Source organism: Vespa mandarinia, chromosome 1, assembly GCF_050613455.1.
Source record: "Vespa mandarinia isolate Hongniang chromosome 1, ASM5061345v1, whole genome shotgun sequence".
Lineage (NCBI taxonomy): Eukaryota > Metazoa > Arthropoda > Insecta > Hymenoptera > Vespidae > Vespa > Vespa mandarinia.
Genome location: NC_140810.1, coordinates 10,677,562 through 10,692,199, shown reverse-complemented (window position 1 = coordinate 10,692,199; position 14,638 = coordinate 10,677,562). Strand labels below are relative to the sequence as shown.

Sequence of the window (14,638 nt, the reverse complement as noted above, 5' to 3'; positions counted from 1 at the left end):
AATTTTATGAATATTATGAATATTATAAAATAGAATTGAATAAATTCTTGTTCTCCATTTTCTTTTTTTTTTGTTTTATATGAAAAAGAAAATTGCCATAAAGTATATTCTAAGGTTACACGAATGAAATACGCTCGTTTCTTCGAACTATGTCGATATGAAAAACGAAGGCCATGTTATAATTATTTTCCGACTATAATCTTTGATAAAAGAAAAATATGAAAAAGAAAGCTGGATGAACTTTTTCCCCGGGAGCGCTTTGACATTGTCTTCGTCGTCCTCGTCGTCGTCGTTATCGGTGATTATCCTGGTATGATTATCCAACATACAACGAGGACAATTACGACATAGGAGAAGCTTGAAAGAAGTCTCTGTAATAAACAATACGGAAAATGCAGGGTTCGATGTTTTAACGTCGATGTCAAAAGTAGATTTTTAAAAGGAAAAATAAAATCGTGAACATACTGTAGCAATAAATGATGTGATAACAAGAGAGAGAGAAAGAAAGAGAGAGAGAAAGAAAGAGAGAGAGAGAAAGAAAGAGAGAGCACGATGTACTGAAAACGTATCGGTGGATTTTTCAAATGGCTGTCCATATATGCACATGCGCATATACTGATACTATCTTCTCTCTCTCTCTCTCTCTCTCTCTCTCTCTCTTTCCCTCTCCCTCTCCCTCTCTTTCTATCTATCTATCCGTCTATCTCTCGTTGCTTCACTCGCTCTATCCAGAGTACAATAGACGAGTTGCGATCGATGATAAACCATTAGCATAATTAACTGCGTGTCAGACACGTGATATATGATGTAACCGCTTTTATCCGTCGTTATACACAAATATACGCACGACGGTCAAACAAAAAATATCAACGTTGTAGATAATGAACCCCCGGAGAAACGGAAATGACGGTAGGTAAATCCGATTATTTTTTTGGGGAGGAATTATGAATATGACCGAAATCATTAAACTTGCTTTTATCGTGATAGTGTGATAGCAATAATGACGGTGGTCAATTGGGACAAAGAATATAAATGAAAGAAAGAATAACGAAATCGTGGACTCTCTTTCACTACGCCGATAATCCATATGGAAAATTGCGAAAGTTTGAAAAATCGATAGAAAATGCATATTTATCTACTATATCTACTATCTATCTATCATTGCCATTCTCTCCTGGCAAGAAGATAAACTTAAACTTCGCATTTACTTTTGATCAACAAATCGATTTCGAGCTTGCATTATCGAAGAATATGAATATTCATAGGTAAATTTCTATTTCTTTTCTTCACTTAACTTCATCCTTTTCACTGTCCTTTCGTCGAGGAGGAAAAGTTTCAACTAAGACGACGAAGGCAAAGAAGTTCGATCGTCCGAAAGTATTCCTTTTCGACCCTTCTCGCGGATTTAAAGTCGGAAAGATTTAAAGAAGAGAGAGAGAGAGAGAGAGAGAGAGAGAGAAAGTAATATCGGGTATTGGCGGCAACCGATGTAGCAATCTTCAACGAAATAAAAAAAAAAGAGAGAGAGAGAAGGAACAAGCATTTTCAACAGAGCGAGAGAGAATGAATAGCGGGAGAGTAACAAAACGATAGTAACAAATAGAAATCGATAACTCGGGAAAGCGATAATGACGGTGCACCATCTGGTGCAGTGAGTGGCTTGTAAGCCTAAATGCGACCGCGTGTAACACATTTGAAAACTAGTCCAAGTGAATAATCACCAAGAACAATGCCTATGATTACATTTCTTCTCTTTCTCTTCTTTCTTTTCTCTCTGCCTATATTAAAGTTTCATAAAGTGCATTATTTGACGATGTAACCATACTTTCATTTTTGCACCTATTCTTCATTTTATCTCGTCCCTCGGCATTATATCTTGCGATATTCCGAAAAATATCGCAAGTGAACAATTTTGTTTTCTCTCTCTCTCTCTCTCTCTCTCTCTCTCTCTCTCAATATCTCTTCTTTTTTTCTCTTTGTTTTATAGTTATATATATATATATATATATATAGCTTTGGTGAACATTTCCAGTCGAAAGCTCTTGTGCTTTTTTTTAAACCATTTTCCTTTTATTCTCTTTCTCTCTCCCTTTTTTCCTCCTTTCTGAAAATAAATCAAAAGTAATTAGACACGCCTATTTCAGCACGAAGAATATGAATTCCAATTTTAAAACACTTTATAAAAATGATATTATCGTTTAAACAAAGAACGAAATGGAGTGTAAGAGAGAGAACGAGAAAGGTAAAAGGATAGAAATTTTTGTGCATAAACGGAAGCAAAGGTAAATCGAACTTTTCATGATGTGCTCTCCATTACTTACGCGTGATCGATACAGATTATTTCACGTTGACCTACATAATCAGCCGACACGAAACGTAGAAGAGAGAGAAAGAGAGAGAGAAGATCTATCGAATCATGGAACAATCGAATCGAATAAGAGCGAGTTCGATATTCGATCTCTCTCATTTCTTCCTTTTCTTTACCTTCGACTTGCCATTTGTCTTTTACGTTCGCGAAGGTTCGCCAACGTCTCTCCTCTCCTTTTATTTCTTCTTTTTCACTTTTTTTCTCTATTCGTTCTTCTTTTTTCTTTTCTTCTTCTTTCTCTCTTTTTTTACTTCCCTCGCACGTCCAGCGTGAACAAAATCATAAAAGTTTTTAGCCTACAAGTTAGACGCCAAGATACGCGTTCTACCGGTCTCTCTTTTTGTGTTCTCTTTCGGTCCAATAACAAAGGGAGCTTTCAGTGTTGGTTGCTCCGTAACGCTACCCCATACTCTACTTACGAAAACTCCTTTCGATCTCTTCGTGTACGTGAGCGCCGGATCTTCGAGTTTCGTTGGCCATTAGCGGCAGCCGTCGGCCCTGAAAATCAGAAAACTTCTTAACCTGATTTCCCCCTACCTCCCTCTTTTTCCCCTCCTCTCTCTCTCTCTATTTCTATCTCTCTCTCCCTCTCCTACTATCCTTTTCAGACCAATTACCTTTTCCTCTTGCGGATTTATCGCACACATTGAAATATTAGTCCGTAAGTTTCCCGCGCGCAATGTGGAGTTTAAAAACTGCTCGGTGGTCTTTCGATTTCGAAGAAATCCGTCATTTGTCGTGTAGTTGTAAAAAAAAAGAAAAATAAAAATGAATACTTAGGTACCATGTAAACATTATATTTATGAACGGATAAGAAAATTCTAATTTACTTTTCATAAACGTATTTGTAATTCGGTAAATGTCCCCATCCCTCCTTCCCATTCGAGCGTCGTTGAAACGTAATTACTTGGAGCACATAAAGAAAGATTGACTTGTCACTTGCAGAGCGTTTACAATCTACTGGGAGAGACGTTGTCGAGGCTGCAACAGTATGCCGAGGCTGAGAGATGGTTCCAAGCGAGTTTGGCCAGCCAGCCTGACCATGTGCCGGCCCACATCACTTACGGAAAACTTCTGGCTCGAAACGTAAGTCGTTACTAGTTTTAAATCGTTTCCACCTTGTCGGATCGCCGCGAGTCAAGTTTCCAAGTCGGATTACGATCTGACTTACGTCATCCGTTGAACTTTCGACTTTGTCGGTAGGTACTTCGAAAAGAAAGAGTGGGAGAGAGAGAGAGAGAGAGAGAGAGAGAGAAAGAGAGAGAGAGAGAGAGAGGTAAAAAGAAGAAGAGAAAAAGGTAGAGGAAGAATAAGAAAAAACAAAAATAAAAAAACGGAAAAAGAAAAAGGATAAAAAAAATAAATGTCCTTTCCTATAAAGTTTGAAACGACTTCGAAAAAGTACGTTTCATGTCTGTCGTTTCGTATGAAACGTTTAAATGTCGCGTTACAAAATGCAGAAAATGTCGACCGAATCCCCTCCTCAACAATCATATATTTTTCACGACTCATCGAACAAGAAAGTTAGTTCATCGGAAGAATACGGTATGAAAAGAGTGGAAGATCGTCGAATTCTTCCTTCGAGAATTGATAAGCTCGACGCGTTTGCTAGTCGACGTTCCTTAGTCCGATCACGTATCGACCTACATCACTTGACAAACCTTGGACTCGACACGTAAGTAGTTAGAGCTATTTCGACCGGACGAATGCGTCAATTGACCAACAAAATCTCGTCCGTACACGAACGTTGACCCACATCACTTGCCTCGATTCTCACAACAGGAAGTCTAACATGGTCGGACAAAGTGATTTTTATGGCAGAATTGGCTTACACCAAGAAAACCCAGGGAGAAAGAGAGATTATCTACGGACCGTTCGAGTTGTTTCTGTGCAAAAAGAGAAAAAACGGAGGAAAAAAAAGAAACATGAGAAACAAAATATGAATTAATCTCTCTCAAGATGTACAAATTATATTTGACATTTCTTTATTATTGTTAGTAATGAACATTATATATGAATAATGAAGATATTATATATTTTATTTATAAATATACTTACATCAACAGTCGAATTTAATACAATAGTAGAGAAACATAGCCCAAGACATGATTTGTTTTGATACATTGCCTTCTTTTTGTTTCTCTTTCTTTTTTTTTTTGTTTTTGTACAATGCGAATCGATATAGAAATTTTCGATTGAAAATGAATGATAGATTGAATTTTTTTATTAAGACAACTTTGATCCTAATTACTGGCATATGGATATATTTATAATAAACATTTGTAGTAAATGCAAATAGGAAAATCTCGACTAGTGGATTGCCAATATATTCTCGTTTTTTTTTTTTTGCTTTTATTTTTCTTCTTTTCCTTTGCTAACAACTTTCTCCTCCATTCCCAACTTATCTTTTCGAACTTATTTATTCGATCAAATAGATGCTCGAGAAAGTAATCAAGTAAACGTTTTCTCCTCTCGCAATGGATGATCGAACAGCGAGCGCTGAAGCGTTCTTTCTTTTACAGTCGAGTCGCATCCTGGAAGCCGAGAGATGGTTCCTGAGAGCCCGTAGGTTAGCGCCGGACGATCCGAGCGTACACCATCATTACGGTAGGTACAACAGAATACTGTTTTAATTAGAGCTTTCTCGAATCTATCGATGGGAAACTCCTTTTATCGATTATCTTAACCAGCTTTCAATAATAATAATCTTCTTAAATCATTGATTTTCTCTTCTTTTCTTTTTTTTCTTCTTTTTTCATTTTCCTTTTTTTCTTCATTTTGCTTTTGAAACATCTAGTAACCATTCACAACGTTGTAGATATAGATTCTTCTTCGTTATTAGGATAATGAAATACTCATCCATCTCTTGCCTCTCTCTCTCTCTTTCTCTCTCTCTCTCTCTCTCTCTTTTTCTCTCTCTTCTCTCTTTCTATCTCGTCGCTCTTATCCTCGAAATTGAATGTCCCCTTTCTTAAAGTGAAAATTCCTCATCCATTGTAACAACAGAATAATTGATTCTTGAGCATCCTAGAGAATCGCGTACAAAGAGGTAGTCGAGAATTTCCTCGGTAGGGACAAGACGTCGAGACAAAGTGGATATCTGAGAATCGAGGAGAATCGTTTTGCGAGGAAGACAAAGGGGACAGATTTGCCATAAATACTGTCATAATATTTGCGAAGGGGTTGGTAAAGCATGAGAGAAAGAAAGAAAGGGATAGGCAGAGAAATGATAACAAATCGCAATGAATAAGAAAAGGTAACTTCGACATATATATAAATTCCCGTCTGAATTTGTTTCCTTTCACACGTTTCCTCGCTTATTCATCGAATAAATATTACATGTTTCTACATTTTATACCACAAACATTACATGTCCCCCCCCCACTCTCTCTCTCTCTCTCTCTCTCTCTCTCTCTCTTATTCTCTGTCTTTTTCTTTTGACGTTTTATACATTAACGACGTGTATAAAATTCAAACTATCGAACATCGGATTCAAATTCGACAGATAAAAATTTCCTGAGCAAAATTCGTTTTCCTTTCACATGTTTTCTCTCATTAATTCATTGAATAAATATGTTACTACGTTTTACGTCACAAGCATTAGTAGTTCCTCTATTTCTTCTATCTCCTTTCTTCGTCTTCTTACAATTTCGAATTTTTTACTTTAACAAAGCGAGGATACTCACATAATAATAAACATCCAATTTAAATTCGTATAAAAATTTCTAATTAAATATTTGTCCCTTTCGCATGTTTATCATTAATCGAATATTTGTAACATGCTTTTACGTTATGTATCACAAAAATTACATGCTTCTCTCTTTCTCTCTCTCTCTCTCTCTCTCTTTCTCTTCTCTTATAATTGGTTTTTTCTTTTTTAACAATGTGCGAGAAACTCACATCATATCATCGTGGAAAATAACGACGGCGCGAAAATTTCAAAGAAAATACGTGCCTCCGTATATCCTTCGAACAAATGTTTTCCCTATACGCGAAACAATAAAACGGAGCCCCAAGTGCCATGCCCGAAGCTCGTCGTTATTTTTCATCGCTTTTCTCTATCGACGCTTGCGTTCGCGTTCGCGCTCGTGCTCGTGCTCGTGCTTGTGCTCGTGCTCGTGCTCGTGCTCGCGCTCGCGCCATTGTTTTTCTTATCGCTAGCGCATTCATGGGAAAGTTTATTCGGGCGAGAATGAGCGATACCCACGACGCTGATTTACAAGAGGCACGTTACTATTTTAGGTGATAAATTTTGTTCGGAAATAAATAACTTCGTTCCTTTGAAAAAAATCAATGGATAGTCGATATCTATATGAGGTGTTCAAAAGTAAAACGAATTTTACAAAATCATGTTTTGAACAAATGATAACAAAATAAGATACGTAACAAAATAAGGATACGTTCGCATCTTAATTTCTTGTGTAATTTTTTGACAATATACTCCAAAAATGATAAAAACTTGTAAGCTTTGTAAATATTATAAAAATCTATGCTTCTAATAGATCATAAAAACGATCGTGATGTTTTAAAATATTACAATCCATGTTTATCATATTAAATTCTGTAAATGATTAATTTCTTAAAACTTAAGAAATACTCGTACATGTTCACATTATTCCTCTTAACAATATCAATATTTTGTCATAAAGTAAACATATGTCATTTACATGATTATTTTCGGTGCACATCATCTTATATTACATAATGAAATCTTGATGTTATTAAGAAAATCACTTATGTGTCACAGGGATATTCCTAACGTCACAAGGAAGATTAGTAGAAGCTGCAGAAGAACAGTTAAGAGCTGCTGAGCTTTCGAAGTCGGACTATGAGCTCTCGGTTGCAGCTGCATCGGCTCTTCGTCAAGCGGATCGTCGTGATGAAGCTGAGATCTGGTATAGACACGCAGCAAATCTGAGGCCGCACGAGGCACGCAGTCATACGAATCTTGGTGCAATCCTTCACCTGAACGGGAAATACAAGCAAGCGGCCGCTGCATATAGAGAAGCTTTAAGGTTGCAACCAGGTGACGCAACGACCATAACAAATCTCCATAAATTGGCAGCTCTTTTGGCGTGACCGAACAACAATAACCATCTGATTTATTGGTCAAGCGACTACTATCATCGTCATAATCACGAGGACAAAACTCCGTTATGCCGTTGTTGTTGTTGTTGTACGATAAAAAAAATGACCCAATCTATTCAAATCCCAAAAAAACCACTTACCGTCAACGTCGATTTCTCGTGGACGTTACGACTTTACCAAAAATCTATCCCCGATATTCGTTTGTATATCCGTCGGTGTGCACGACGACATCACGAAGACGAAGAACTCGTTTTCACTTCGATGATGTTGTCGCGACGCCGAGACTTGTATCTCGCCTGCTATGGTATGTAAAGAATAAAGCTTCAATTATTTTTCTCTAACATAAGATCGGTATTTTTGAGTCTTTTTCCCTTTATCTTTTTCTAATGCTCCTTTTAAAAAATACTTTCTTTTTTTTCCATTTAAGAGAAAAAAAATAAAGATATATAATAACATCATTACAACACCGGAACATAAACCATTATGTCCGATTAATTATTCATTATTTTAAACTTTTATTGTCCTTTATAAATATTATCTACGTACGCTCGTTAAAGAAAATTTACAAATAGACCTTAGGTTTTTAGTGAAACGATTGAAGATTTTTTAGGAAGATAGATAAAACCACAGTGAGAGAAACACAACTATACGAGAGACATCGTTATATTCGAGGATACACATTCGTTTAGGCGTATCTCTGCAACATAGAACGAAGACAGTTTGGCCCTAATTTCTCCGTGGTATAGTTTCTCGTGACGGTAATTACCTCGGCTAGGTAAGTTCGTGTAAGCGCACTAATATCCGTCCTCTAACCTTTCTTCTTCTTCTTCTTCCTCTTTCTCACTCTCTCTCTTTCTTTCTCTCTCTCTCTCTCTCTCTTTCTTTCTCTCTCTCTCTCTCTCTCTCTTTCTTTCTCTCTCTCTCTCTCTCTCTCTCTTTCTTTCTCTCTCTCTCTCTCTCTCTCTCTCTTTCTTTCTCTCTCTCTCCCTCTCTCTTTCTTTCTCTCTCTCTCTCTCTCTCTCTCTCTCTCTCTTTCTCTCTCTTTCTATTTAGTAACTCGCTCTACTGAAGCTCCATTAATATCGAATCTATTTGCACAAAGATACTAACTGGAATATTTAAGTTTACACTTTAAATCACACCCCCGAGCGAACCTCGGTCGACTTGAAAAGGAGTAGCGAAAGAGAGAGGATAAAGATAAAGAGAAAGAGAGAGATGGAGAATAGATAAACGTAGTATGGAGCCACCTGTCGCTCTCTACTCAGAGACAGTTTCTGTAAACACTCGACGAGCGCCACATCGGTTACTTACCTTTACTACGCGAAGAACTTGCTTCGTTATCTTTAAAGCGGAACGTCGTTGTCGAGCCAGTCGAAGTATGTACTTCGTCAAGTCGCTTCAGCGCATGCCACCTCGTTCTCTAGGAACTCCTTTTCTCTCTTTCTCTCTATCATTCCATTCTCGCGCCTTTTACGTATTACCATGCCCTTCCTCCATCACCCCATCTCCTAACCCTCCTCTTACGCCATCTTCCTCTCGTCTTCCCACTCACCACCACTCTCTTTCTTACTTTTTGTTCGTCTCCAACTACTTATCATTCGTTTACCTTACCTCCTTTTCTTTCATAAATCTCGAGCCATCACTATCGAAAAGTTCCCCCTTCCGAGATTCGATTTATCTACGAAGAACTAGTCGATTCCACTTCTTTCTTCTCCTCCTCTTCTTCTTCCTCTTCTTCTTTTTCTTTTTCTTCTTCTTCTTCTTCTTGTTCTTCTTCTTCTTCTTCTTCTTCTTCTTGTTCTTGTTCTTCTTCTTCTTCTTCTTCTTCTTCGAGTTCCTTTAACTTCTTCCAGCAACATGAACTTTCTCGTCTCTCTCTCTCTCTCTCTCTCTTTCTTTCTTTCTTTCCTTCTCTTTCTCTCCATCTCTTTCTCTCCTACCTGCAGCGGATCCGCCTATCTTGATTTCTATTCTCTTATCTGATCTTCAGGGAGCTATCTCGTCTCTGAATCCCTCGAAGAAATAACTTCTCCCTTCTTCTAAGATCATTTTATATATGCGTTTTGTGAACTCCTATAAGATAGTAATAAATTTTCATACGTATACTCAGCGCTACATTGCGTTGTCTTACGATGATGCTAAACTTCTAAGCTCGCTTAAATAAAATAAAAATAAAAAATTCTTCTTTCTGCGATATTTTTCTTTTTATTTCATTGAAATTGGTATAAGAAATATTATTGGAAATATTAGAATTATTAATAATATTAGAGGACACAAAAATATTATTAAAATTATTAGTAGTATTAAAGGACGCAAACGTGAAAACCTTCAATTTTTTTCTTTTCCTTTTTACTTTTGTATTTCATGGACGAGAAACATTAGATCCCAATCGGACGATAATCCTTCGTTTCTTTCTAAGCTTTCATTCTTTTCAGCTATTCCTTTACGCTTTTTCCTTCCTTCGTTCCTCCCTACTCCACTCCAAGTGTCTATTCGTACTTATTCGACCTCTCTCCGTGACCATTTCGTTTTCTATCTTCTTTTGTATTCCAACCTTATTTTCCTTTCCAACGAAAGGAAAGAGTAGGAGGAGGAAGAAGAGGAGGAGGACCTAGAGTACAATAAAAGATGGGCACGCCGGATAGGAGAATGTTTATTATGCTCTATAAGTCCCTAAGGATCTTGACCTGCCCACTTTGTCGATACAAAGAGCGTGTTACAATGTAAAACAACGAAGAGAGGTAGAGCAAGGCATAGAGAGAGAGAGAGAGAGAGAGAGAGAGAGAGATACATATATATATATATATATATATATATATATATATATATATGTATATATATATGTATATATATATATATATATACTTTGTATATATGTACATATATATATACTTTCATTATTCTTTCAAAATGCGAAAAGCATTGCTCGCGATACGTTTAATGATAACAGTATGTATAAACGAAAGAGAACAAAGAACCTTACAAATTTATTTTATGCGGTGTGTAATGGTATATAGCATGCCGGTTTTACTTGTTTCTATGAAACAAAAGAATCGGTTCTAGGCCAATCTGTTATCACGAAAAAAGCTTTTATATGATCTACTAGGCTATTTCCGAATAAAAATCATTGATAAAATTGAATTCGTTTATTTATCGAAGATTGAAATCGATATTTTTGCTTGAATGATTCTAACTTTGGTTTCATTGCCTATCGTTTATTTTATCTCTCTTTTAAATCTGCAAATTAGAAACATGATTAGACGAATATTTTTACGGCTTTCCCGATGAAGATATTTTCATATCTGCATTAATTTAAACATGAAAAATAGATCAATTAAAAATAGAAATAACCGAAAGAACTTGAAATATTTCCTTTTCTTACTTTTTTTTTTATGACGTGGCCATACAGGAACTATTTTAATTAAGACTCCGAAAACGGCTGGTGCCTAGTCTCGAAAAGTTCGCCAGCCATGGAGGAATTTATAGACGCGCATGCTTATTACTGAGAGAAACAAGGCTGCTAAAGTTGTAATTATCTTTTCTTCATCGCGCGTATAAGAGAAAGAGAGAGAGAAAGAGAGAGAGAGAGAGAGAGAGAGAGACGAAGTGCCGTTTAATTCCGGCGTGCTGATTTTATTACCGGATCGATAACTAATTAAGCGTCGTCTCTTAGCACTTAATAAAATAGGGCGACGAAGATAGAAACTGGCGAGGTAAGGGAAAGGCAGAGAAAAAAGAGAGAGAGAGGGAAAGAAAGATAGATAGATAGATAGATAGATAGGTAGATAGATAGATAGATAGATAGATAGATAGATAGATAGATAGATAGATAAATAGATAGATAGATAAAGAGAGAGAGATGAGAAAAAGCATGGATAATAGCTTCAGATGGAAGAGGAACACGAGTAAGAGAAAGAAGAGAAATTCTCGGAATCTTTCCGTTCGAACGAATAAACCCCTTTTCCTTCTCATCGTTACCACACTGATAGTTTCTGAAATGAATCGGTCCATTAACCACCATCCGTCACGGTGGAAGGCAAACATCGAACGATCGGAAGGAAAAATAGAGGACAAAAAGGAGGAGAGGAAAGTAACCTACGTATCTCGATGTGATATCAGAGGTGATAGCATGTTGCTCTTCCTTTCGTTCAAGTCGATTGCGTCAAATCAAAGTAGGTAAGTAAGACAGGTAAGTAATGTAACTGCTGTAATATTTTTCTTTGATCTTTTCATTGGGTAAACATGCTTCTTCAACAAATTCACCCAATTCTCGCTTTCTCTCTCTCTCTCTCTCTCTCTCTCTCTCTCTCTCTCTCTGAAATATTTTACGAGTAAGTGTTTGCTTCGTAATACATACATAGTTTTTGCCGTCGTCGTCGTCGTCGTCGTTGTTATATTCTCGAGCTAAATCCAAACGTGCACTTTTACTACTCTTATGACCCTTGAGAAAAAGAAAGAGAAAGTGTGTTGACCTTTTGTCAGCTACTTTCTCCTGTTCTCATTGAAAGGAAAAGTTTCCGAGAATATTGTTTTCTCCGATCTTTTGTATTCCTTTTTTTTCTTCATTCATTTTTAATAAATTACAACATAGGAAATTGAGCTATAGAAAATTTTGTTTTTACTTAATCCGTGCATTTTTCGGGAGTCAAGACAGTTTCTAGTTTTACTATATTTAATGCGTTTTTTATATCCGTTGTCTTATTTTTTTGTTACTATAATCGCGTTTATATTTAATTAAATTCTTTCATAATCCCGTTTTAGGAAAAAAACAGTTTCGAAGGATACTATGCGCTATTGCATTATTAATAAAAAAGATATTATATGTGTAACTTATTACTAAATGTAAACAAATAATTTTCTTTAAGCACAATATACGAAACTGTCGAAAAATTATTGTTTGTTATGCCCTTTTGTTATATTAAAATAATTTCTTAGTATATAGAAATAAAAAATTTTCATTAAATTCTAATGATAGGTTCAAAGTCTGTGTGAATTTTAATGGTGTAAAATGTATTTCACAAAATCGTCAAAAATAGTCCTTGACAAGAAAAAGATATAAAATTTTAAACATCTCGCATAAAATGTGTTAATCACTAACGATTAAATTCTTTAGTATGTTTTTTATACATTGGTTAAACCAAAAAAAAGAAGTTACGTTAGTGGATTGAAATTCTTGAAGATTTATGCTCCAGTTGAAATATCTTGACATACGAGATTTCTTCCGAGGTTTTCCATTTTTTTTCGCCTTTTCTTTTTATTTCCTTCTTCCTCTACTTTGATGTATGTACATTTGCCGCACGTTAAAATAAGAAATTACGGATACTCCCGAAATCTTTTTTACTCGACTTTTATTTCGAAATACACCAACTCGTCGGAGAGCGCGTAACACATTTATGGCGTAGTCGTCGTTGTATTTTTTAATAAATTATTTTGCAACCTTACCTGGAAATAAGCGCACTCGGAGGGCGAACTCGTACGATTTTATATCGTACCGAGTTACGAAGCACTTAAAACCACTGTCGTTGTAATAGCCGTAGAGGTAAAGCGCAATGTGAAAAGCTAACGACGACCGACAAACAAAAACAAGAAAAAAGAAAAAAAAAAGAAAAAAGTAAAAAAGAATGGGAAAAATGGGAAAAAAGAAGAGAGAGAGAGAGAGAGAAAAGCAAGCGAAAATCGTCGTCCCTACTATTACTAGAGCTTCGTCGATCCATCACCATTATATTTTCCCCTTTTTTTCTGCTCGCCGGTGCAGTTAAACCCATTTCCACTTCGCGAAACGCGACGCGAATGTCGATGAGATTCATTCATGACGAAAATGACTGTCGTCTATCGTCTTTACCTTTCTTTGATCGATGCAAATATTTCTATATAATTCGTAATAACGTATGGTAATAAATATATAATAAAGTAATAATAAAATAATTAAATAATATTATTCGAATACCAAGATATAATATAAAATTATGCGATATAAACATGATAAATAAACGTATGTGTGTATGTGTGAGTATGAACATATATGTATTTTCTCTAATTTTTCGAAAAATCATCAAACAATTCGTAAGGACAGCGGATAGATATACATATATCTATATCAACTACATACATTTTAATTGGCGATCGAATTCTGGCTGAATAGTCAAATATCATAATTTAAGCATATTTACATCTGCTCATATCAGATTTCGAATAATTGACAATATTTATCGAGAAAAGTACTATTTCGAAATGAAAATAATCGATGAACTCCTGTAGAAAGAAACTTCTGTATTTTTTGTATTTTTAACCTAAAATATTCGTTCTTTCGTCTCGCCAATTTTGTGTTCAACCAATTGCGATTAATTTTTAATCCCGAATAAACGTTAGGCATCCACGAGAAAACAAGCAACTCTAGGAATAGTCTAGAAAATCAAATGAAAACTTTCTTACCCCTTTTCATCTCCTCCACCCTTCTTGCCTGTCCTATGAAGACCACCCGAGTAACGCCTCTCATTTTATCGACAGCCACGGACGCGGAATTCGATAGAGAAAACTCGGAAAAGTTTTCGCAAAAGCAAACGCGGTTGAATGTTAGCGATACTTCAAAGCGAAAGGAGTTTCGTTCGCATCGTGACGTTAATAGAATATACTTGATAATAGAAATTATATGATAAATGTATGTGTGTGTGTGTTTATATATATTATCTGTATTGATCATAGTAGTCCTTACATTAACAGAGGAAAAGATAGAAAGGTGTAGAGAGAGAGAAAGAGAGAAAGAGAGAAAGAGAGAGAGAGAGAGAGAAAGAGAGAAAGAGAGAGAGAGAGAGAGAGAGAAGAAGAGAAAGGAAGAGGTAGAGAGGTAGAAGGGCTAGGTTGTATTGTACGCTCCGTTAAATGAGCGGATGTAGCGTCAGAACGGAAGTGCCGCAACATGGTGAATGTCCGCTAAAATATTCGGGTTCTGGGGACTCCTGCTAAACCAACATCCGCACCACCTCCAGGGTAGCCTTCGTTGAAATAGTCTCTCACATCTCTCTCTCTCTCTCTCTCTCTCACTTCTCTTTCTCTTTCTCTCTCTCTCTCTCTCTCTCTCTCTCTCTCTCTCTCTGGTATATAGGTATACTCTATCTCGTTTCTACTCGCTGTCACGTACGAATTTATGACAGATTATGTACGAAGGGCGAAGGGGGAAAGGGA

The 14,638-nt window shown here is 36.3% G+C and overlaps 1 protein-coding gene across 2 annotated transcripts in view; it reads left to right on the top strand.

The window, feature by feature from the left end:
- The window catches only part of Tmtc2 (Transmembrane O-mannosyltransferase targeting cadherins 2), a 238,728-nt gene extending 230,945 nt beyond the window's left edge, over positions 1-7,783 (top strand). The window contains exons 8-10 of one of the 2 annotated variants that reach the window (XM_035875527.2): positions 3,314-3,454; positions 4,891-4,975; positions 7,116-7,783. In XM_035875527.2, the coding sequence (XP_035731420.2) occupies positions 3,314-3,454; positions 4,891-4,975; positions 7,116-7,447 (558 nt within the window). In that variant the 3' untranslated portion in view covers positions 7,448-7,783. The remainder of the gene's footprint in view (positions 1-3,313; positions 3,455-4,890; positions 4,976-7,115) is intronic. The other variant, XM_085659519.1, reaches the window with a different exon arrangement.
- Positions 7,784-14,638: the final 6,855 nt, after the last annotated feature.